Below are 22165 nucleotides of genomic sequence, written 5' to 3'. Positions count from 1 at the left end.
TTCTTTGAATATTAATTAGTTAACGTCCAAAACCATACAGAATTCAGCCTTGCAGCTGCATATTTATTTCATCATATGACCTTGGTACAGGAAAAAGAAGAAGTTTGAGGTTATTGGTTATTATTTCATAAAAATGTTCGTATGTATTTAAATCAAATTGTAATGAAATTGTTGAATGAGTCTACTTCGCATAAACATTTTTCGTATAGTAAAAAATTTCCATACTACAGCTATGGCTAAAAGCAAATTTGAATACGTTAGAGGTTTCGAGAATGAAGATAAAATATTGCCAAACTGTTGGATAGTTGTTCGCGTAGATGGTAAAGGTTTTCACAAATTTTCAACAAAACACAACTTTATTAAACCGAATGATTCACGAGCTTTACTTTTGATGAATAAAGCAGCAGCTACTGTTATGCAAGAATATAAAAATATAGTTATAAGTTATGGTCATAGTGATGAATACTCTTTTGTTCTGAGAAAAGAAACTGAATTATATAATAGAAGAAAAGACAAAATTATGACTTATATTAATAGTTTATTCACATCATCTTACGTTTATTTTTGGAGAGACTATTTCCCTGATCTGAAAATGAAGTATCCACCATCTTTTGACGCTAGAGTAGTTTTATATCCATCAGATCAAAATTTACGGGATTATCTTAACTGGCGACAAGCTGATTGTCACATTAACAACTTGTATAATACAGCATTCTGGGCTTTAGTACTTAAAGGTATTCAATGGTTTATATTCCAAAAAAACAAGAACATCAAATTAATCCTCAAAAATTTTAATTACTATCGGAAATAGATCAAAAGTTCTTTAAATAGCTCTATTTATACATTGTTCACTTTGGATAACCCTATGTGTAATTGTATTTAAATTTTAAGGTAATCTTACCAATGTTGAAGCTGAGAAAAGATTATGCGGAACAGTATCATCTGATAAACATGAAATTTTATTCACTGAATTTGGTATAAATTACAACAATGAATCAGAGTTATTTAAAAAAGGAACTATATTACTTAGGAAACATATTAAGCATCCTTTACATGGAAAACAGAGATTGGTAATTATTTGTTTGTTACAAATTTTCTGATACAATTAAGGAAAAGCGACGTCTGCTTACTGGTTTATCAGCCAGTAAAAAAGCAAATCGTAGTTTTTAATTGCCAACAAATAATTATATGTTTAAAAATGATCTTCATGAAACTCATAGTACAATTCAAGATTTGACTGAAGTTATCAATAATTTTAATGGTAATAAATGCAAGCCCGTTTATAACAGAATAAATTAGAGGTTGACTCATTTAACTAACTGAGTTAATAGATTAAATGTTGACAATGATGATGATCAACAAGTTCAATTCAAAATGTCTCTGGTTAAGGAAGTGATTTTACTTGAATCTCATTTAAAAACAAAGACAACCCCATTATTTTCTGAATTTGTGTTGAATCACACAATAATCATGTTCTTCTCGCTTCTCCATCTTCTCATTTTTTTCTTAATATTCTCAAATGGTCCAACTTATTTTTTAATGTTTATTTAATAACAATTAGAATTTTTAATTCTATGGGTTATTTTGTTAACTTGAAGGTTACAATTAAAAAAAAACCTCGCATATGTCCTGATGAGACTAAGAGAATGTAATACAGGATGTACCAAAATGAAAATACAATTTTTCTTAATATTCTCAAATGGTTCAATTTATTTTTTAATGTTTATTTAATAACAATTGAAATTTACAATTCTATAGGATTTTTGGCTAGTTTTTCTTCAGTCTGCATTCCCCTCTTCCTTGCATCAATGGTTGCAGTATTGAATTAATGTGTGATTCCAGCTTTTGGTAGTGCATTTGGCTTCTCTGTTGTATTGTTTCTTGTACTGTTGCAATTAGAAGGTCTGGTTTGATGCATATCGACAATTGCTTGCAAAATCTTAAATTATACCCTCTGTATGTGTATAACGGCTATACTCGATTTACGGGCACAGCCCCACAGTTATGTGCTGTAATGCCAGATTGGAATGGTGACTGTCTTGTACAATAAGATATCATTTTCTAACGACATTTTGGATTTTCTGCCTAGCTCGTACAACTTGTGTTTCATATCTTCACCAAAAACTGGTGCTCACTAGTTATATTTTGAATACTTTAATTCCTGCATAGTTTTCAGAATTAATTAATTTCATTATTATTTATAATAATCAAATTATTGTGTATATTCAAATTGGTTTTAGAAATGTAGTAGAAAATTTATGTTTAACTCTGTTTTTAATTACAGGTAATATTTCCTTTACATGAAGATCTCATCCAAGATACTTTTTGGGAGCGACATACAAATATAATGTTGGGAGAAACCAGTCAAACTTATGATTACCCAATATCTGCTCCATTACCTAATTTAGTGTTACAACAACTACATTTGGAAGAAAATTTTTCAAGAAAAAAAGAGTTTTCTAAAGAATAAGGGTTATGTACTGATTTAAAAATTTTCCTATCTGAGGTACATTTTTCTTTGTCGTAATGTAATTCATATTTTGTTAATTTTTTCTAATGATGAAAAATTGGTGATTAGAAAGCTTTTATCATTTCTTTTTCACTTATTTTTTATCAAGATAACCCCTTGAAAATATAACCAACACCTGAGACTATAACACTTCCTCTTCTATAGCATACAGTTCCCAACAACAGATATGTATGGGGCGATACTATAATAGTGATCACTAAAACCATGAAATCCTAACTAATAACTAAAAATATCACCTTATTAACATTATCCTCAGTTTCTGCGTTTTTGGGCAAACTAAATATGTTACCTTCAAAGGTTTATAATTAGAAGAGAAAAATTAATAGCGTGAGAAATCCCGTCCCTCTAGGCATTCACTGCTGGATAAATCCTCTGATGGATGCGAAGAACATTCCACTACCCCTTGTCATTTCGACAGCTCCTCATCCTCTTTCGCCCCTAGACTCCTTCCATTCCCCTGGGAGATTCTTATCTTTTTGTTAAGAGTTAGCCTGTTAGCTATACACTCTTGTCTTCTTGGTTGTCTCGACGTCTTAAGGTGTATGCTTTTTGCTGTATATTGTAGACAAATCTTTTAAAAACGGGGGATAAATATAAACTACTTCATAGCACCTGTTCATTTGATCTAAATAGGTGGGTAAGGATGGGAAATCACGGTACTACTAAATTTGAAAGATTGGTGGTAACAAAGAAATAATACAAGAATATCTGCCCTGCAATGTCACATTATTTTATGTGGCACTGGACAAGAAAAGTGTATAACTACTGCATAAGATGAGCGCCCCTTTCTAGACTTATTTTCATCTAATGAAAAGAAGTTAACTACCCCTAAAGCTTTAAGTTTGTCTTTGTACCTTTCAGATGCCACTGGGTTATCACTTAACCTTAAAAAGTATTCACTCATGTTGGATAAACTTGGACGCAATTGTTAAAACTAATGTGTAATTCAAGCACAGACACATCTGTCCTAAAGTTTCTAAATTGCTTGAAAGCTCACTTGCAAATGGACTGAAAAAAAACTGCAGAAAGGCTCATCTTTAACTTTATTACTTTCATTGGAACGGATCTAAAAAGTATTTTCTTTTGATTACCGTGAAAGAAAAAAATTCTGACTACCAGAAAAATCAAGAAAAGCTAACATTGGTACACACGAAAAAATAAATTGTTTATTCCATGGTGGCCACCAGCTTGATAAGTTCATATTTCTCTATAAACTTTTTGGGTAATAATCTTGAATAGTGAAACGAAACAAATGAGACAACAGAAAAAATTTTAGGGCTTACAATGAATCTAAATAGATTTCTCTTTCTATGTAGATGTCTTCAGTTTGACTACAGGGACACTAGACTATTAACTGACAGGCTTGCTGCAGTGCGAGATCTTCAACAATTTGTGACACACTGTCAGGCTTGTTTGTTATTCGTGGTAAATTTTCGCTCTAACAGACGCAAAAGTTTACTATACTTCCAATTTAAAAGTACATATATGCTGGAAAGCAACCTGCGGGCCCCTACTGTGTAAATAATAAATGTGTCGATGTAGTGGAAAGAATGGTGAAGCCTATTCGTCTTACTGAGTATAATTAAAAATTTTAAAACATTATACAGAAAGTATTAGAAAAATGATGGCTGATACGTTCTTCAAGCAATGAGGATAGTGGACAAAGCTTTTCGAAACGTAACACCCCTTGCAGTAAAAAATGATTTAGAACCCGTGGTTTTTCTTCAGAACCTGAAGAAATCATTGAAAAGGAAGATAGTAATGTGCCTGAATAATGGAATAACCACATTTCTGGGTCAAACATTACTTTTGAAGACTTCGTTACTTGCGATGATGAAGTAGTCACAGTAGGGACGTTAACAGAGGAAGAAATATTGGAATCAGTAAACAACTGCATTGAAAGTGTCAAAAACGATGATTTTAACGACGAGCCACAAACTTCATCTACGAGCGTATCAATCAACTGTACGATCATATATATTTGTGCAGTGTGAATAAATAAATATGATTATTTAAATTTCTGTATTTTATTGAACCAAACCTTCTGACGCATTCGAGTAAAAATAGGAACAAGGGTACATACTTACACATGTACATACCTACCTTTATCTTAACCTATCCCTAACATAGACCCTTGATAACTTAAAATATTTTGTGTTTTGTTTTTTTCTCCATAATAAAGTATAATTCATTTTTTATGTTCATATGACTGGTAATATCTAAAAGTTTTAATCTTGGACGAATTAAATAAAAATTATTCGTCCATGGTTTTAATATTTAATTTAAGTAATTCCATTATTATAAAAATTGTTTTAAACAATATAAATATCCGTAATAGCATGTCTGTTTCATTAGTATTTCCAATTTATTAAACCATAAATGGTATTCGGTATGTATTATCCAATAAAAAGACAGAGTCATCTGACAGATGACAGGCGACTACATTTGCTACATTAGGAAACGCGAGTACTGGAGTGTTAAATAGCAACTTTAGTAATGGAATCTTCATTAGGATGATTCAACATATGTGTTGTTAGATTAATTTTTTGTTTAAACTGTTTAGAGCAAATATGACATTTGAATGGTACTTCCCCTGTATGTAATCTGTAATGATTTTGGAGTATGTGATACCGAGAAAATTTTTCTTGGCAAATATCACATTGGAACGCATCCTCTTCGTGGACCATCATGTGTCGATTCAAATTATGTTTCCAAGTGAACGCTTTGGAGCATACTTCACATTTAAATGGTTTGGTTCCAGTATGGAGCAGCGTGTGCGCATTCAGATTTCTTTTTTCGTTAAATTGTTTGAAACAAATCTCGCATTCGAATCGCTTTTTCACGTTATGTATGAGCAAATGCCTTTTAAGTTGAAATTGTATAACAAATTGTTTTGAGCATATTTCGCAGGTAAACGGTTTATCTAGTACGTGAGTCTTGGCGTGACTTTTCAGTTGAGACTTTTGTGTGAATGTTTTAGAGCATACTTCACATTTAAATGGTTTTTCGCCAGTATGTATCCTATAATGTTCGACTAAAGTTATCCGCCTAACAAAACGTCTTTGACAAATATCGCACTGGAATTTTCTATCATTTGTATGCATTTTAAGATGGTTCCTCAATGAATCAATCCTAACGAATTCTTTTGAACAAAATTCACACATAAATGGCTTGACGCCCATGTGATCATACATGTGCGTGCTTAAATGTGTCTTACTGATAAATTCTCTAAAACAAACATTACATTGATAATTATTTGAGGAAAAATTTTTAGATGGTTGTTCTATTGAGCAAATCGTTACGGGGTTAAAAAAAGTTTTGTAACATTGCATATGGGTATCAAGTTGAGATTCACGTTCAATATGTGTACGATAATGTTTATAAAAATTATTACGAAGAAACTGTTTACTGCAAATATTGCAAATGATCGTATCCAATTTGTGCATTTTCAAATGGTTACTCAAACCGAACTTGGTACGACAGTTTTTAAAACAAATGTCGCACTCATTCGAATTTTTTCTATTAGAAATACATTTGTGTTTTCGAAAAAGTAATCTGTATGAAAATACTCTGAAACAATTTTTACATTTGAAATTTCCTTTTTTGAACAATTTCTTGGTCAATTTTTTGCATCTATTTTCTGAAAACTTTAAATAATTTTGAACATCATAGGACAATTTTGTAACTGGGGGCTTCTTCAATTTTAATCCATTGGTAAATTGTCGTTTTAAACGATGAATAAAGTAGTGAATTAAAAATTCGGAAGTTTTTCCAAACATAGCACCACATACAGAACAAAGAGTAAAACATCTTCCAAAGTGAACATCTAAATGTTTTCTCTTCAATATCGATGATGTAAAATCTATAACAAGACATTTTAATTAACTTTTATAAAAAAACATACAAAGAATTAAAATAATATCATTTTTTTATAAATTTAATATTAGAACTGGAAACAAATTCATAATTTGTTGATAATACCAACAATTAATATGATACGAAATAAAAATATGATGAGGAAATAGAAAATAACAAAATAATATCAAAAACCCCAAAGATCAGCCTATTAAAAAAACAAAAATTGAGAAAGTTAACTTTGGGAAATAAAAAAAATTCTTTTTATTTCAATTCGTGAAATAATGGATACCAAACATTTGAAATAAAAGAGTGATTGCAGTATCACCAAAGACAGGAAAAAGAATTTAAAATAACAAAATAATATCAAAAACCTCAACTTATTAAAAAACAAAAATTGAGAAAGTTAACTTTGGGAAATAAGAAAAATTACAAATAAAAAAGGTCCTATGAATTTTCACTATAAGGTTAATATTTTTAGGGATATGATTTTTTTTTAAATCTCAAATTTGGGTACTTTTGACTCATGAAAAATATATTTAAAAAAATAAAACAAATAATATTCTTTGGAACTGAAATTGAGGTGGAATCGTTTTCACTACTCATGTGCTGATTCCTAGGGTTTTAACCAGATATTTTCCAAAATCCTTCTTATAAAAAGAGAGAGCTGGGTTTAAGAGGGTTTTTAGTAAGTATCAAAATAATTGAAGAATAGAAAATTCAACTGTGTACAAAATTAATAGACTACTTGATAAAGAAACATAGAAGACAGAAAAGAAGGCCTGTGTTAAAAAACGCTGAAAAGGCTGATTAGACATATTATTGGAGTTTAGATCCGTATTTTATTAACCCATTATGACCTAGCGTTTCATATTAGTAACGTTTGCAGCAGGGTTAAATTTGCTGGTAAAATGTTTGTTAGCTTTTGGTATGTATATATATTTAAATGCATATCTATAAAATACTGTTTCTTACTTTTAATGCAAATTGAGCAAGTATATTTTCCTTTCCTGTTTAAGGGTATTTTATAGTCTTGTTGTTGATACCCCTTGCTACTGCCAGGTAAATTTAATATTGACTCTTCATAGATTTCATTTTTTAAAGGAAAGCTTGAGTCTAGTTTCGTTGATGAATTATTTCTAAAATATTTCCCGTTTTGGAATCCCATACTATGATTTAATACATTTGAAATTGAATCTAAGTCATTGTTACATTCGAATTTTATATTCGAAAGGGTTTTTATACATAACAAATTTTCTCTACATTCTTCTACTTTGACGGTGGCAAAATTTCCCAAAAAAATATTTTCTTCGTAATCGATTAATTCTTCTTTAATTTGCATTTCCATTATTTTTTCTTATTATTTTTAAGATGTTATGAATTAATACTTTTGGATCTCTCATATTAAAAGAAAAACTGTATCTAACTTTCCGATAGTACTCTACTATAAATTGTGAAGAACCAAAAATATTTTGGTAGGCATTTCTGTAGAAAAAGGGACTAGTTTCTACTTATTAAATATATCAAATATTACATTTTTTACTTCTTTAATATTTTTCTTCAGTTATTTAATACCTGAAAAGAGATATATTGAGAGTATTGGAAGTTTAGACATTTCAATTTAGCAAATCAGTAGTAACAACCTCAATGTACATTTAAAATGTTGGTATAACTTAATTTGGAACATAAGAACTACTTTTTATTAAGTGTGCCAAATCCAAACGATCTACAAATGGATTTAACGACAGTTAACTGTAAATTTTCTTAAATTAGAAATCATAATATAAAGAATTATAAATAAGTGAAAACTGCTTAATAATTAAAGTGTCTAATAAATAATCTATTGGGTTTACATTTATATAAACCAATAACTGAGGTTGGGCATTTATTTACTGTTTCTCCATTTTTCATATATTATATTAAATAAACAGAAAGTATGAAGATAGTAACAGTCGTAGCTCCTGTAAATATAGCTGTGATTAAATATTGTAAGTTTTCAAGTATTAATATATATATATATATGATTGCGGTAGCAAAATACACTTTCTACATTATTTTTAATATAGATTAAATATTCCAATACTTTATATTCACCTATTTTAGGGGGTAAACGAGATGAAGAATTAATATTACCCATAAATGATTCAATAAGTGGGACATTAAGCACAGATTTTGTAAGTTAATAATTATTTTCTTCAACTTTTTATTTCTAGACCTTTTTATATGTTTTTTGTGATATTTTGATTACCTAAAGACCTAAAATCAATCAATTTTTTACAATCCAATTTTCTTTAGTTATTAAGTTGAAATTACTTGATTAAATTCAATAAGCTGAATAAACATTTTTACCTGAATAAATTTTTATCCCACTCTTGTTCAACCACACTGCATGCATAAAAAAAACTAATAAAAGCTGTAGAATGTATTTAATATTCACAAAATATATGGAAAAACTGGTACATACAAGCGTGTTTAAAAGTAGTATTGTCCAAGGAAAGTCCAAAAGTAATTTAATATTTATATTATATATATTTAAAAGGGAACAAATAGGTCTGTCTGTATCCCTTTCCTGTTCCAGTTTTTCTATCAATTTTTGCATTTTATTCACAGGTTGAAATGACGTTGTATAAGACCCTTTAATGTCCTTACACAAGGGCATATCAGACCTCAGTTCAGTTTTAGTATGGTGTACATTGATATGTTTTTGTTACTATTATGTAGTTTGCAATACAACTTTTGATGGAATCAGAAAAGAAACAATAAAGCAAAAAAATAAGTTAGACAAAACACAAAATGATAAAAAAACATAGAAAAAGAAAAGGAGTTGCTGATAATAGATCTGTTAATAAACGGCTGTAATTCTTACAAATTGTAGTCACTATTTAAAATGTTTTAGATGTGCGCCAAAACCACTATTTTAGCAAGTCCTTCAATAAAAGAAAATGTGTTTTGGTTAAATGGTGAATTACAGTCATTTGATAACAAAAGATTACAAAACTGTTTAAAAGAAGGTTAGTATTTACATAATTGGAATAATATATACGATAGGAATCTTCAGATACATAAATGGAAGAATGATGAATATTTTTTGTTGTAATGTTAATTTTTCACAATAATCCAGAATTCAATTATACCGGATGTCTTTGCTAAATCTTATAAACATAAACTTATCCTCTTTGCCACACCACTAATGATGGGGCGTTTGAACTGGATATTATCAAAAGCATCAGTTAGAGCTTCGATATCGATAGAAATCGTTGCCATGGGGTAGTGGGTACCGTGCTCCCTGTTTAGTCAAAACCATTGGGAGGAAGAGAAGGATTTGTCACGGTCTCTGATTTTTCCACATTGTTAGGAGGGGAATTCGGAGGTAAAAGAGAGTGAGATATTTTTCTTATTATTGTCCATGGTGTTACCACAAGTAACTAGGGAATAATAGTCAATTGCAACAGAGCCCTGCATGTTACAGTAAGACTAATGTACCATGGAATTTCGCCAGAATTCCCGCAGAAATCGTTCGCGACACCTGATTTGGACACAAATCCTCGAAACGATGGCTTCCATTTTAGATTGATCCCAAGAAAATTAACAGTTCTCTTGGTGCCCATATAGGCGAGGAAGGCTCGTCACCAACATCAAGATCCAACGGCTTCTTGAAGAAGGAGCCAATGGGTTGGGATGAGTTTCAATGCGGTGAGCATACTTCTGGGAGAAGTAAAATATTTTTTCTTCAACTGACTTAATTTGAAGATCACAAGCAATAACGTTATTGGTTTCATACAATGGAGCATTTATAAGAATTTTGAGGACTTTTGACTGAAATCTTTCTAGAATTGCTTTGACTTGGATGCAGTGCTCCATAGTTGAATACCATAACTGCAAATGGGTTTCAGTGTGACTTTGTATAGTACCAATTTGTTTGTTAGTTAGGATCTTCAACCTCTTAACTAGTACAGTTTATTGAGTACAATGAATCGATGGCATTATGATGTATTTTTACTAAGCAAACCCCAATTATTTTTTCAGTTTTTTATCTAACCTAAAAACTTGGTCACCCTTTTTTGAAACAGTAGAACTGTTTCTCCAACTATAATTTCACAAAAATTTCTTGATAAAAGAGCATTTTAAGTATGATCAGCAAATTGAAGATAGTTTTTATTTTACTTTTTAACTAAAACTTGGGGAGATTATTATGAAAAATTTCATTTCTTATTAGTTCATTTTTGTAGTAAGAAGAAGAGCTAATCCGGAATTGCCAATTTTAAAATGGAATATAACAATATGTTCCAAAAACAATTTTCCTACTGCAGCTGGTTTAGCTTCGTCAGCTGCTGGTTACGCGTGTCTAGTTGCCGCATTGGCAGATTTATATGAAATTAAAGGTGATATAACGAGTATCGCCAGAGTTGGATCGGGAAGTGCTTGTAGAAGTTTATACGGTGGATGGGTGAGTTATATATTTTTTTTGGTTCTATCACTGATACTTATAGTAAATTTGATTTAATTTGTTTCAAAGGTTCAATGGAGCAAAGGAGTAGATCCTAAAGGTGAAGATTCTATAGCTCATCAAATAGCACCAGTATCTCATTGGCCAGAAATGAGAGTTATAATTCTAGTAGTAAACGACGAGAGGAAAAAGTACAGTTCAACTGTTGGTATGAAAAAAAGCGTCGAAACTTCGGAACTCCTCCGTTACAGAGCGCAGACAATTGTACCAAAAAGAGTCGAAGCTATTAAGGAAGCAATATTGAACAAGGATTTCGAAATGTTTTCTGAAATAACAATGAGAGATTCCGATCAATTCCATGCAATTTGTTTGGATACGTTTCCTCCTTGCGTCTACATGAACGACATTTCCCACGCCATAGCAGACACTGTTCATCATTATAATGAAAAAAAATCTTCGAGAAAGGTGATAATCACAATTTAATTAATGACACATTGTTCCTTATAGTCCACAAAATCTGTAACATTTACAACGAGCAGATGGTTACTAGTAATGCATAAATTATCTTGTAGGAAGATTGCCCAGAAAAAATTTCTAATCTACCAGGTCTCATTAGAGGTTGAGCTAATCAGTTCATAGTTGCATAGTGGGCGACCAAGGGCTGTTAAGTATATAAGCTTGTCATTAAGCTTGTCCAAGTATTTGAACTGCGCTTGGCTTGCACCAGCAAGAGACACGATAGCAACATTTTTGGCATTACCAAAAAGTGATTCTGTGTCAATTGAAAATCCCTGCATGTACTTTCCAATTCCTTTTCACTTGTTTATAGAATTACCTTATCATCTGCATATTCTAATAACTGTGTTTGTTTTTGTTTTTAGTGCTCCGACGTTGTAGATTCCACTTCTTCGTAGTATCCATTACAGTACTAAGTTGAACAACAAAGTAGGTAAAGGATCTCCTTGTTTTAGTCTTACCTGATGATTTATTTTAATTTGTTTTGAGTGTTCTCGAGTGTCATTTTCGTGAGATTTATCAATTTTTAGGTACTTTCAGGTCTTTCATTATTTTACAAAGATGTTGCATGATATTACACTCTCATAGTTAATATTCAATGCTCAGTTGTTTATTAAATATATAATATAATATTCGAAATATTCTATGGTCTGAACCCAATGTTCAACAAGCTCCTCGAGACCTTGGTACTACCATTTTTTGTGCTTAGATGCAAAAAATTGTCACACTGCATTTTCAAAATCTCCTTTGGATTCTTTCCCTACACAAGAAATTTGCGATGGATCTGAATAGTAATCTGACTGTGCAAGGTCTGGACTGAATGCTGGATGTGTCAAAAGCTTGTCTTCGATTAGTAACAGATTCATCTTGCCAAGATTTAGTTCAGGGTAAGCCTTATCATCTCGAAACGTGACATATAGAACTTTATCTACTGTCGGAAATTGTTCTCTAGCGAAGAAGAAGTCTTTCTTTCAAATGATTTTCTATTTGAAATTTTGGTTTTCCTGCCGTGCCATTTGAAACTCGTCACAGTTCTTTAGAAACTATCTTATTCAAAAACAAACTGACATTTATCATTAGAGACTACTTTTTTCAAATAGAAACTTCCATTTTTTTTGGATGCTTGTTGTCTTTTACGGAAAACAGACCATAACTTGTATTTAGAGACAGTCTTTTACAAAATAAAACCGTCATTTGTCTTTAGAGACTTTTTTTACAAAAGTAACCGATATTTGTCATAAGAAACTGTTGTTTACGAAAAAGGAATCTCGTTTTGTTTCTTTAGAGACTTTCTTTCAAAAAAAAACACCTTTATTATTATTATATTATAGAGACTGCTTATTGGCAAAACAATTGTCATAGGTCTTTAGAAATCTTTTTCGAAAACAAACTGAAATTTGTCATTAGAGACTCTTCTTCTAATAACTCAGTAAATCGTAGATGTCCCAACACCAAGCCTACTACTAACTAATTCCACTGGGTCATAAATACTTTTATATAAATGTTTGTCTGTAAATTATTTAAAACAATTGTATATTAATGTTTTTTTCATTAACATTTAAAGGAATGCTTTTTCGGCCTATCCAAATTTTCCATACCTCATTCTCTGTGCCTGCTACGGATCTTCCAGTTCAAAATCCGCACTAGTCTTCTCTCAGCAGGGTTTCTCCATAAAGTCCTATTTTTCGATCTAGACACAGTCATCCTTTTTTGTAGGTGATTCATTTCCGAAATAAAAGAACGTTTTACCATTTAAATGCACATGTTTTTTCAAAAACTGTGCTTTTATTAGTCCAATTGTTGAACCAGTGCGAGTTACACAAAAAGAAACTGAAGCGATTTCAAAGAGCAAATAATTCTCCACAATATCCATCAAATTGTAAATAGTAAGTATTAAAGATTTGAAAAAAAAATTTACATGGATGTTAAATGGTAAAACTTGAAGCGAGCTGCGGTTGATAAACACTGGGAGCGAAAGGTCTTTCGCCGGATATATGGACCAGTGTACAAGCAGAGCGTGTGGCGTAGCCGTAAAAACACCGAGCTCTGTCGGCTCTATGAAGACCCCAGCCTGGTGACAGAAGGCAAGAGGACCATACTCAGAGAGCTAGGATATTTAGGGCGTATGCCTGAGAAGCGTGAGTGCGCTAAGCGTACCGGCAGAAGCCTGGACGACAGCGAAAGTGATAGCTGGAATCTTCGGGAGCTAGGTGTGGAGACGCCGAGTGTTGGACGGTGATGACTGGAGGAATGTGGTTGAAGAGGCCAAGGCTGTAGTACCAGTGGAAGAAGAATTTAAAATTGATATTAAGAGCTCAAACTTGGTGAGCATTGATTTTTCTATGTGTAGATTAATATTTTTCTTACTTTTTTTTTCGAAAATGAATCACTCTAATGAGCACCACTATTGCAGTATCCCATGCCTCTGGTATCATCAGATTTTTCCATATACTTTTATTATTATTATTCCGTTTATATTTTCCTAAGTAAGTTCTGGAATTTTTCATATGTTATAATTTTTATTATGAAAATTATGAAAATTCTAATCAAATTTAAATATTCCTACATATTTTTAGGTGGCGTACACTTTCGACGCTGGTCCAAATGCCTGTTTGTATATTTTAGAATCGGAAGTGGAAGAATTTTTGTCTGTGATAAACTACGTGTTCCCATCATCAAACAAATCAGATTATGTTAGAGGAATAAAAACGAACATAAATCCAATTGAAGAGGTAAGATTACTCCCAGCATATTTATGGTTAAAAAAATAATAATGAGGATTCGATATAATGAAATCAGATCCAATTAACAAGTACTCAAAATATGAAGTAAACATTCATTTGTATCCCATTTATGGATTTTTAACAAAGGCGACTCAAGAATGAATCACATGTTTTGGATAAAAAATTATTTTTTATGATAATCTCCTTACAAAAAAATTATATTTATCGATGTCATCGACAAATGTGTCTCAGGATACATTTAATTTGTCCTGGTATTCCCAAACCAGCTTGAATAATTTGAAATTGGAAGGTCAAAGCTTTAATGGCTGCTTAATATTTGGTTTCAACCAGCAGGTAAGTATTTTGTATGCTGTACACAGCAAAGCGATGCTCCTGTAATTTGAACAACCATTTTGTCTCCTTTCTTGTAGAAGTTACTGTAATTAATTTGAAAATTAAAGTTCCACATAACATAGCTGTTGGTAAATGAGAATATACTATCCAGAGGATTCTTTATCTAAGATGCAAGGAGTGCGTTGCGAGGCCAGTGTTATTATGGCGGTCCTGTACGCGGAATAACCTAACATAATCCAAGTAAAAAGTACTTTGCATACATATATTTTGCACGGGATCTAGAGCTCTCCATAAATAAATGTGTCTTGTTTTAGCAAAGAGATTAAACATTAAATAAACCTTGAAACACATATTTTTTTATCCGAAGAGGAGGGAAATGCGTATCTGCACCATCAGTGATCATACGATACCGACTAGTGTGTATTTATACGACCCTCTCAAACCCTTTCACTTTAATCTAAGGTTCCTATCCTGAACCCGCGTTAGCATTCCACAGAATGACTGTTCTACCCACCTATTTGTTTCCAAACCATTTTTTGCACTTCCCTTTTGAAAGTAGTTATGTACTTACAAGGTGTTTATTTGCTACACAGACAGTTTGTGGTAACTTCAACTGCTGTTTGTACAAATTCAATTTTAATAGTGCTTATGGGTTTGAAGCAGTTCTCATAAAAATCTATAATTCTGGAATATTTGTTATTATTTTTTGTTTCTTTGGAATATTGATGGATCTATTTAAAACATTGTCTTGGTATACTAAAATGTACATCTATTTGCAGGAATTGAAGTTGTCATTTGCATCTAAACAACTAAAAGCCGATACTTTGAAATTTATTATCCATACAAAAATCGGAGATGGTCCGAAGATATTGAGGGACGAAAAACATCACCTATTAAATAACGAAGGTTTACCAAAAAAATCGATGATGTAAACCCTATATTTTTAATATGAATCATTTATACGATTGTCATAATATTCTTAAGTTTGTAACCTTTCTTCCCCAACTGGAGACTCTTCCTTAGGAAGTGATATTCGATCTCAGTTATAGGAATAAATTGGACGCCATCATTTTTTTAACGAACGACGTTAAAAGTGATTAAAAAAGGTGGAAACATCTCGCGGATTAAATTAATAATAAGAATTAAGCAAACTAAAACTATTCCCGTACACGAATTATCCAATGAATATTTATTACTAAAAACAATAAAAAAATTTCAGCAACAAATAAATATATTAAAAAAAAATAATATATTCCCAGCAACAAATCAAGAGAGCACAACTAATAAAAAGCAGTTGAAAATTTGAAAAAACTGAAAATTTCTATATATTATATATAAGATAAGACTGGATGGTTCAGCCCTTATCTGAATTCCCAGTTGTTGGAGTTGAATTTAATGAGATGGTGTAACGCTCGAGTCCTTTATGTAGTTGAACTCCAACCTGGCAACTGTAGGATTGTGGAAAAAATAAAATGAGGAAGAAAACGGGAGCGCAGATGAAAATTACTAAAGAAGGATCAGAAGATAGAACAGATTTGAATAAAAAGGAGCTCATATATAAATATAACATAAAAAAAAACTAATTTATATTTTTTTAAAATATAACCAAACAGTATTCTATTCGTTCTGTTCCCCAAATAAATACAATATACGAATTTGTATGAAAATTATTATACAAAATTTTTTTAAAACAAAAGGAAATTATTAATGATAACTGCAATTTTGTAGGCACTTTTTAAAAATAATTGATTTACAATAAACGACTTGTAAATTTATACAGAAAGTAACAAATCAATACTCTATTAAACAGATGGCAATAAAACAATGAATTTTTTTTAATAATTACATTTAACTTATATTTATTTGATCCGTGTTTTGGAATGCGCTCTTCATGTGAATATTATTTATTGTTAGTTGGAATCCGCTGATCGTTAGGCAATGTCGGGGACCTTTCATATTTCTATATAAAGGCAAAGTTGAAAAGAAATTTAAAAAAACTTACCAACAAATATAAAAGATAATATCGCAAGTTTTATTAAATTTAATTATATTTGTTGTAGACTGTAGACAGGTAGAGGACGATTTAGAAAACATTTCGAGGTTTTATTGAATTCGTTGAATGGGGTGGGAAATCGATAACAAATTAATTTCTTCAAAAACTCTAATAATGGAATAAATAAATCAAAAGTGACTACTGAACCACAATACGTGAACAAAAGAATATTTGAATACAGATTAGCATGTTAGAAATGTAATGTTAAGACAAAGAGTGATTCTAGCCTTGTTTATATACAACGCTTCGCTATATTAAACTTTGAAGTCACTTGCCTAAGGAAGTACTGTCTTCGTTCTTATCATAGAAGAAGCTGCTTTTATTTGTTAATTAATGACAAAAGGAGGAAGAAAATAATCGACAATATTGTTAGATCACTTAGATTCATTTTATTGTCATTAAAACTAATTTTTGTACTCATCCCTTAACCGTAATGGGTAAATTGTAAATTTTATTGTATTTGTTGCATAATGCATCACAAAACTATAATCTTAAGTTTACTAAATGTTCAGACACGTCAGTAGTTTTATCTATTGTTAAAATATTGCCATTTGTAGAAACACTATTTCATGCTCCTTTCATAACTTTATTGATGTTAAAATAATTTTTGATGAACATATTGTTGACCAAAAAGAATTTATTTATTCACCTTTTTCTGCAAGAATATTATCAACATTGAGTTGGAGTAATCTCCACTCTTTTTTTAATGATATTTTATCAAAATTTTTAAACTCCTTCCAGTTTTTTAATTATTGTAGGTGATAAGTAAACATTTAAAAAGTGTCAAAATAAACTACAGTGCAACAAAACTGCTCTTTTCGGAGGGTAGACCACTTTCTTCTGAAATTCTCTACTAGCTTCCTGGTTGAAAATAGTCTCCTGACATCGATCTTAATAACATCACTAAGATATAAATTAAAATATTTTTATAGCTAAATTGGGGGACGGCTGTTGAAGGTTTATTATATTTATATAGAAAAAAAAACACTTTTAGCTTATGCAATTGTTTTATTTTCCTTTTTTAATACACTCCACATTACATCAAATGTAAGTATAGCATACAGATGATATAAATTTGAATAATAAATATTTACAAAAAAGTGTGGTCTTCTAAACAAGTAACACTATGGAACAAGTATTTGGAACTTAAATTATTGAGTTAATAGGTGGATTCCCCTGAAAAATAAAACAATAATAATTAGAAAATAATTGGCGAAGATCATTGGTTTTTATTTATAAAAACTTTCTAGGTACACACTATTAATAATGGGCATGTGATTGGCACATTTTTTAGTAAAAAACACAGATGAATCAAAACTAATAGAAATTAGTAATTTCCTTATTCAAATTATTAAAAAATAAAGCAAACTACCTAAAAAAATGATAACTGAACTTGTAAAATTACAGCTAGGATTTCAAATTTAATATTAGAAGTATAGCCTGGTTGTGTAAAGGGAAAGAAGGGAAGCGCTCCTCCACCTAACAAAGAAGCAAGACATTTTCGGTTTTCAATGTAGTCTCGTTTCAAATCTTACACTTGATCCAGCAACGCTCCAACATGTTTAATCAACCCAAATAATAGTTGCCATATTTTTCCTCAAAACTGGCGTTTATCCATGACGATCACCAAAGTGTGAGAAAATGCGGTTATTTTTTACGTGATAACGATGAACATACGAAAAAAATCCAACTCAATTTACTTAAACCACATCAATAAGGCCTGGGAAATGTTCATTCGAATACCTATTTGGTCCAAAGTTCAGTCAGTATATTCTTTCTTCTGATATACCGCAGGCCTCTTCTATCTCTTTAACCTTCGTTCTAACTGTCATCCACAACCATTTGGTCAGGTTGAGATCGGAAACCTTCCGGACAACCCTTCTATAATATGTTACAAGATATCACAATATATAGTAATTTTATTAAAATAGTTGACTTTTGATAGTTCATCTCAATGACTTGCCCCTGTAGGGCCAATAGTTAAAGCAAAAAGTATAATTCTTTTTATCAAAACTGCCTAAATTCAACTGACAATGCTCTAGGGAAAAATCCTAGAGCCAAATTATGCCTATCGGTATAGAGAACTTATGTCCGCAATTGCATCCTTTCCAAAATACAGGATGTTAAAACTAAAACGATTAAATGAAATAAAACTTTTTGACGATTATCAGGTTGTTCTAGCATGAATACATGATTTCTATTTTTCCCAGGGGCGTGTAGCAGGGGTCAAGGACCCTTTTTCCATCTCTGTATTTTCCGCCACTAGTTAAAATATTTTTTTTAATTCTACCACAATTCCTTAGTAAATAAGTAATAACATTTTACTACGCTAAATTAACTGTTTTCGAGACAAACATTTTGTGACAACTCTTGTGATTATTTAGAAAAATACTATACAGTTTCTTCCAAATCAACTTACAGGTTAATAATGTCCTACAAAATGATATTTGTATGTTAAATTACACGTTTCCTTTGAAAAAAATTTTCAAAAATGTAAAAAAAATTTCATTTTATCCAGTGGCGCAGAATTCAGGTGTAGAAAAGTATCCTTGACCCCTGCTGCACGCCCCTGGAAAAAATTATAAATCATCTATTCTAGTTTTTGAAAGGCGTAACAATAAAAACCATATTTATTATCCTTACACAACTTTCGTTAACAACACAAAAAAATATTATCAAGTGATCATAGAAACTAATCTTGCTTCTGTTACAAAGAAAATGAAACTTTAAAAAAATATGGCTCCAAACACATTTTCATAGGATCTTTTAAAATCAATTTGGTAATTGGGGGTAAAAAATAAATGAAATTGTAGTTAAATTTATTTTTATATTACTTTAGAGTTGATATTGACTATCTAGTGAATTAGTGGTTAGTTAACTTGACCAGATAATAATTCTATTCATTAGCGAAATATCTAAAGATAATTGGACAAGAATGTTATTCAAAATTCAGACAAAAACAAATCACACTCCTTTAACTTACATCTCATTAGTCCCTAGCATCTGCAAATATAAGGGTAACATAAGTATAAATAAAAAAAATTAAAAGATACGAGAAGATATTTTCAATTTAACAAATTTGTAAATAATACTTTTGTGACATATGGAATCAATAGATTTATAATGAACTTACTCATTGGTTTCCCATCTTGCCATTTAGTGATTTTAATGTGGGTATCACCTCTTTTCAATGCGTCTGTCCTGAATTCAGGTTTAAGTGCTTGTCTCAAAAGTTTGGCAGCTATGTTGGAATAGTTGATGTAGCTGTGACACAAATGCATTAATGTCAATAAGTTAACTAAGCAGCCAAAAAAAACTGAGATAATTGAGAATATAACCTCAACTGGTACTTAGAAAAGCTGTTTAGTCTGCTCCACTTGTGGTTTGTATGCTATGAGTGAATTTAATATACAGTTGTTGCAAATATCTGTTTCGGCAAAACACTGTCTTTAATAAGAGAGTCAGCAACAAGTGATTAAATACTGAAATAAGTACCATATTCATGGTATTATTGGAAAAAATTTCACTTATGCAATCATTTAATTGTTTTTAAATATAAATTAGCTGAATGTTAATGATTCATTGTATGAAACTTTGAACTATGTGCTACAATGAATATGTCTTATTTGACTAATTTATTAATCTGCTCTAAATTGTTCTAAAAAGATCAGTATCCACCATACCTAAATCAACAACATCCCTACATCAAAATACATGTTTTGGATTCAATTTAGTTCAACATTCAAAATTATGTTGATCTATTTAATAATGTCTTCATTTTGTAAGTGTAAATGATTATATTCAAAGATTCTGGGAGATGATTGGGTTGAATTGAATTGAAATAATGTGAAGACATATCATTTACAATTAAGGATGAGTTGAACATTGTCTTGTTTTCAATAAAATTTGGATTATGGTATACTTACTATTAAATAAACCTACAAGCAACCATTATTCAAAATCATAAAAAGACAGTAGTATTGATCATACATATATAAATAATCCAGAAGAGTAAAATTTTTAAAATTAACATTTCAGGCAATTTTTAACTTTGTATATGATCAAAATAATTGAGTTTCACTGCTCATAATAATTGCCCAAATATAGATTAAGAAAAACGTACAAATTTTATTACATAATAAAGAAGTTAATGCTTGTTACTTTTATTTAATAATATGAAAAATATATTTTTTGCTAAAAATTAATTAGAATATTATGTGGAAATGTTCCACTGATTATGATATAACCTGTTTCTATAGAAATAAAACGTAAATGTATTTTTATTATTAAAATATTAATACGATCACTTACTTTAAACCGGCAGCTCTCCAGGCACTCATTTTGATATACTTTGGTTTTTTTATAAGAAAACTTCTTACAAATGATTAAACTACAAATTATTGTGAAGTTATGTAAAAAGATGGAGCAGCGGTGTTGTCAGTTTTCATTTTAGAAGATGTTATACAATTTACGATTTTTCTTAAAAGCATTTACATAACCAGTTTCTGTGATATTGAGCCATTTCTTATCATCTAATAATGAAAGAAATAGGAAGTTTTCGGTATTAAAAAACCAAAATCAATTACGAATATGTGAAAAATGTAGCTACATTATTCTTAAATGACCTAATTTGGCACCATGGTACACCAATCGATCACATGGACACGGAATCCATGAGTTGACAGTAAATTGTATTTTTTCAACGTTGGCAGTGATTGATTGATAAAAACATCTGAAGTATCTGCCAGGTATGCCACTAAACTAACGTTTAATGATAGACATAAACAAGGTTCAATTTAAAAAATGTGTTAACAGTTTGGCTTTTAAAAATCCCACGTGTTTGTGTTATACGTTACTGGACATTACTCAGCATTGTATTCGTTCAGAATTCAATCAGTGATCCTATATAGGGGTCAATATAAATAGTAATATTAGCATATCTAATATTTAATTCAGTTAATGATAAACGCCGTCTAAATGCGTATATTTGTTTTCGTTTAGATAAAAACAGGAAAATAAAATCAACAAGAAAAACTTGTAATATATGAAATAAAATTTCTTATAAAGGATTATGTCAGTATATCCGATTTCTGTTCCTATAACATGAACCACATTTTGTCTTTTGATAAAGTTTAAGCCCCGCATGTCGACACAAACGCATTGGGTAATTATATTTCCGATTCACCGAGATTTGGAGAGAAGAAGAACTGGAAGGAGAAAATAGAATTATAAAAAAGCACAAAGACTAAATTGGGCAGGACACATCATGAGAAGAAAACCTACAGAAATGGTGATAAGGAAAACACCTCTATGGCCAAGACACAGACCAAGAAATACCTGGAGAAGCCACATTGAAGAAGATACCAGAATCCTAGAAATGGTAGACTGGAAAGCAAAATGCAGAAACAGAAAATAGAGAAAGCTGATAAACAAAAAAACAAGGAGAATAATCCATCCCAATAAAAGGATATGTAGGTGCCTAAAGCTAGTATAACTAATTGTTCAGGTCCAGGTAGAGCCTTTTAAAATGTTAACAACCTCTGGTTCTACTGATAAAACTGCAGCCACAGTAGGGTCTAAGTAAAATCGGTGGGCTGATCGAATCTGCTGCTGGCTGTGAGTCAAGCAAGGCAACCCGACAATAATCTCACAGAAAAACAGCTGCTGGGCTTCATAGATTGGAAGAC

The 22165-nt window shown here is 30.9% G+C and overlaps 4 protein-coding genes across 6 annotated transcripts; 2 read left to right on the top strand and 2 right to left on the bottom strand.

Annotated features, from left to right (window-relative positions):
* The first annotated feature begins 86 nt into the window (after positions 1 to 86).
* On the top strand, positions 87 to 4868 carry LOC130440809 (probable tRNA(His) guanylyltransferase). Of its 2 annotated transcripts, XM_056774155.1 has the most exons (4): positions 87 to 734; positions 892 to 1070; positions 2285 to 2506; positions 3847 to 4547. In XM_056774155.1, the coding sequence occupies exons 1-3, from the start codon at positions 176 to 178 to the stop codon at positions 2468 to 2470; spliced, it is 924 nt and encodes a 307-aa protein (XP_056630133.1). In that variant the 5' UTR covers positions 87 to 175; the 3' UTR covers positions 2471 to 2506; positions 3847 to 4547. The 2 variants fall into 2 exon arrangements, with proteins under 2 accessions (XP_056630133.1, XP_056630131.1); XM_056774153.1 differs by having other exon boundaries at positions 2285 to 4868.
* LOC130440807 (gastrula zinc finger protein XlCGF57.1-like) lies at positions 4794 to 8766 on the bottom strand. Its single transcript, XM_056774151.1, has 3 exons — positions 8735 to 8766; positions 7361 to 7960; positions 4794 to 6392 (listed from the first exon to the last, which is right to left on the bottom strand). The coding sequence occupies exons 2-3, from the start codon at positions 7731 to 7733 to the stop codon at positions 5008 to 5010; spliced, it is 1758 nt and encodes a 585-aa protein (XP_056630129.1). The 5' UTR covers positions 7734 to 7960; positions 8735 to 8766; the 3' UTR covers positions 4794 to 5007.
* On the top strand, positions 8037 to 17578 carry LOC130440808 (diphosphomevalonate decarboxylase). Its single transcript, XM_056774152.1, has 7 exons — positions 8037 to 8373; positions 8489 to 8559; positions 9282 to 9396; positions 10615 to 10832; positions 10902 to 11297; positions 13925 to 14080; positions 15205 to 17578. Exons 1-7 carry the CDS (start codon positions 8322 to 8324, stop codon positions 15355 to 15357), a joined length of 1161 nt encoding a protein of 386 aa, XP_056630130.1. The 5' UTR covers positions 8037 to 8321; the 3' UTR covers positions 15358 to 17578.
* On the bottom strand, positions 17467 to 21130 carry LOC130440810 (protein stunted-like). 2 transcript variants are annotated; one of them, XM_056774157.1, is made up of 4 exons: positions 20790 to 20955; positions 19612 to 19742; positions 19462 to 19481; positions 17467 to 17654 (listed from the first exon to the last, which is right to left on the bottom strand). In XM_056774157.1, exons 1-3 carry the CDS (start codon positions 20816 to 20818, stop codon positions 19468 to 19470), a joined length of 174 nt encoding a protein of 57 aa, XP_056630135.1. In that variant the 5' UTR covers positions 20819 to 20955; the 3' UTR covers positions 17467 to 17654; positions 19462 to 19467. The 2 variants fall into 2 exon arrangements, with proteins under 2 accessions (XP_056630135.1, XP_056630134.1); XM_056774156.1 differs by lacking the exon at positions 19462 to 19481 and having other exon boundaries at positions 20790 to 21130.
* Positions 21131 to 22165: the final 1035 nt, after the last annotated feature.

The sequence above is a fragment of the Diorhabda sublineata genome, chromosome 2 (genome assembly GCF_026230105.1).
Source record: "Diorhabda sublineata isolate icDioSubl1.1 chromosome 2, icDioSubl1.1, whole genome shotgun sequence".
Taxonomy (NCBI): Eukaryota; Metazoa; Arthropoda; class Insecta; order Coleoptera; family Chrysomelidae; genus Diorhabda; species Diorhabda sublineata.
The sequence above is the reverse complement of the archived record's forward strand: the minus strand, read 5'-3'. Positions and strand labels throughout refer to the sequence as shown.

Excerpts from the sequence above, each read along its gene's own strand:
- LOC130440809 (XM_056774153.1), top strand. The coding sequence starts at position 176 with ATGAGTCTACTTCGCATAAACATTTTTCGTATAGTAAAAAATTTCCAT. Across the intron at positions 735-891 it reads CTGGGCTTTAGTACTTAAAG|GTAATCTTACCAATGTTGAA; the intron begins GTATTCAATGGT and ends TTAAATTTTAAG. Across the intron at positions 1,071-2,284 it reads TACATGGAAAACAGAGATTG|GTAATATTTCCTTTACATGA; the intron begins GTAATTATTTGT and ends TTTTAATTACAG.
- LOC130440807 (XM_056774151.1), bottom strand. The coding sequence starts at position 7,733 with ATGGAAATGCAAATTAAAGAAGAATTAATCGATTACGAAGAAAATATT. Across the intron at positions 6,393-7,360 it reads TTGCTCAATTTGCATTAAAA|ATTTTACATCATCGATATTG; the intron begins GTAAGAAACAGT and ends GTCTTGTTATAG.
- LOC130440808 (XM_056774152.1), top strand. The coding sequence starts at position 8,322 with ATGAAGATAGTAACAGTCGTAGCTCCTGTAAATATAGCTGTGATTAAA. Across the intron at positions 9,397-10,614 it reads ACAAAACTGTTTAAAAGAAG|TAAGAAGAAGAGCTAATCCG; the intron begins GTTAGTATTTAC and ends TCATTTTTGTAG. Across the intron at positions 14,081-15,204 it reads ACATAAATCCAATTGAAGAG|GAATTGAAGTTGTCATTTGC; the intron begins GTAAGATTACTC and ends ATCTATTTGCAG.
- LOC130440810 (XM_056774156.1), bottom strand. The coding sequence starts at position 20,818 with ATGAGTGCCTGGAGAGCTGCCGGTTTAAA. Across the intron at positions 19,743-20,789 it reads TGGAGAGCTGCCGGTTTAAA|CTACATCAACTATTCCAACA; the intron begins GTAAGTGATCGT and ends TTTGTGTCACAG.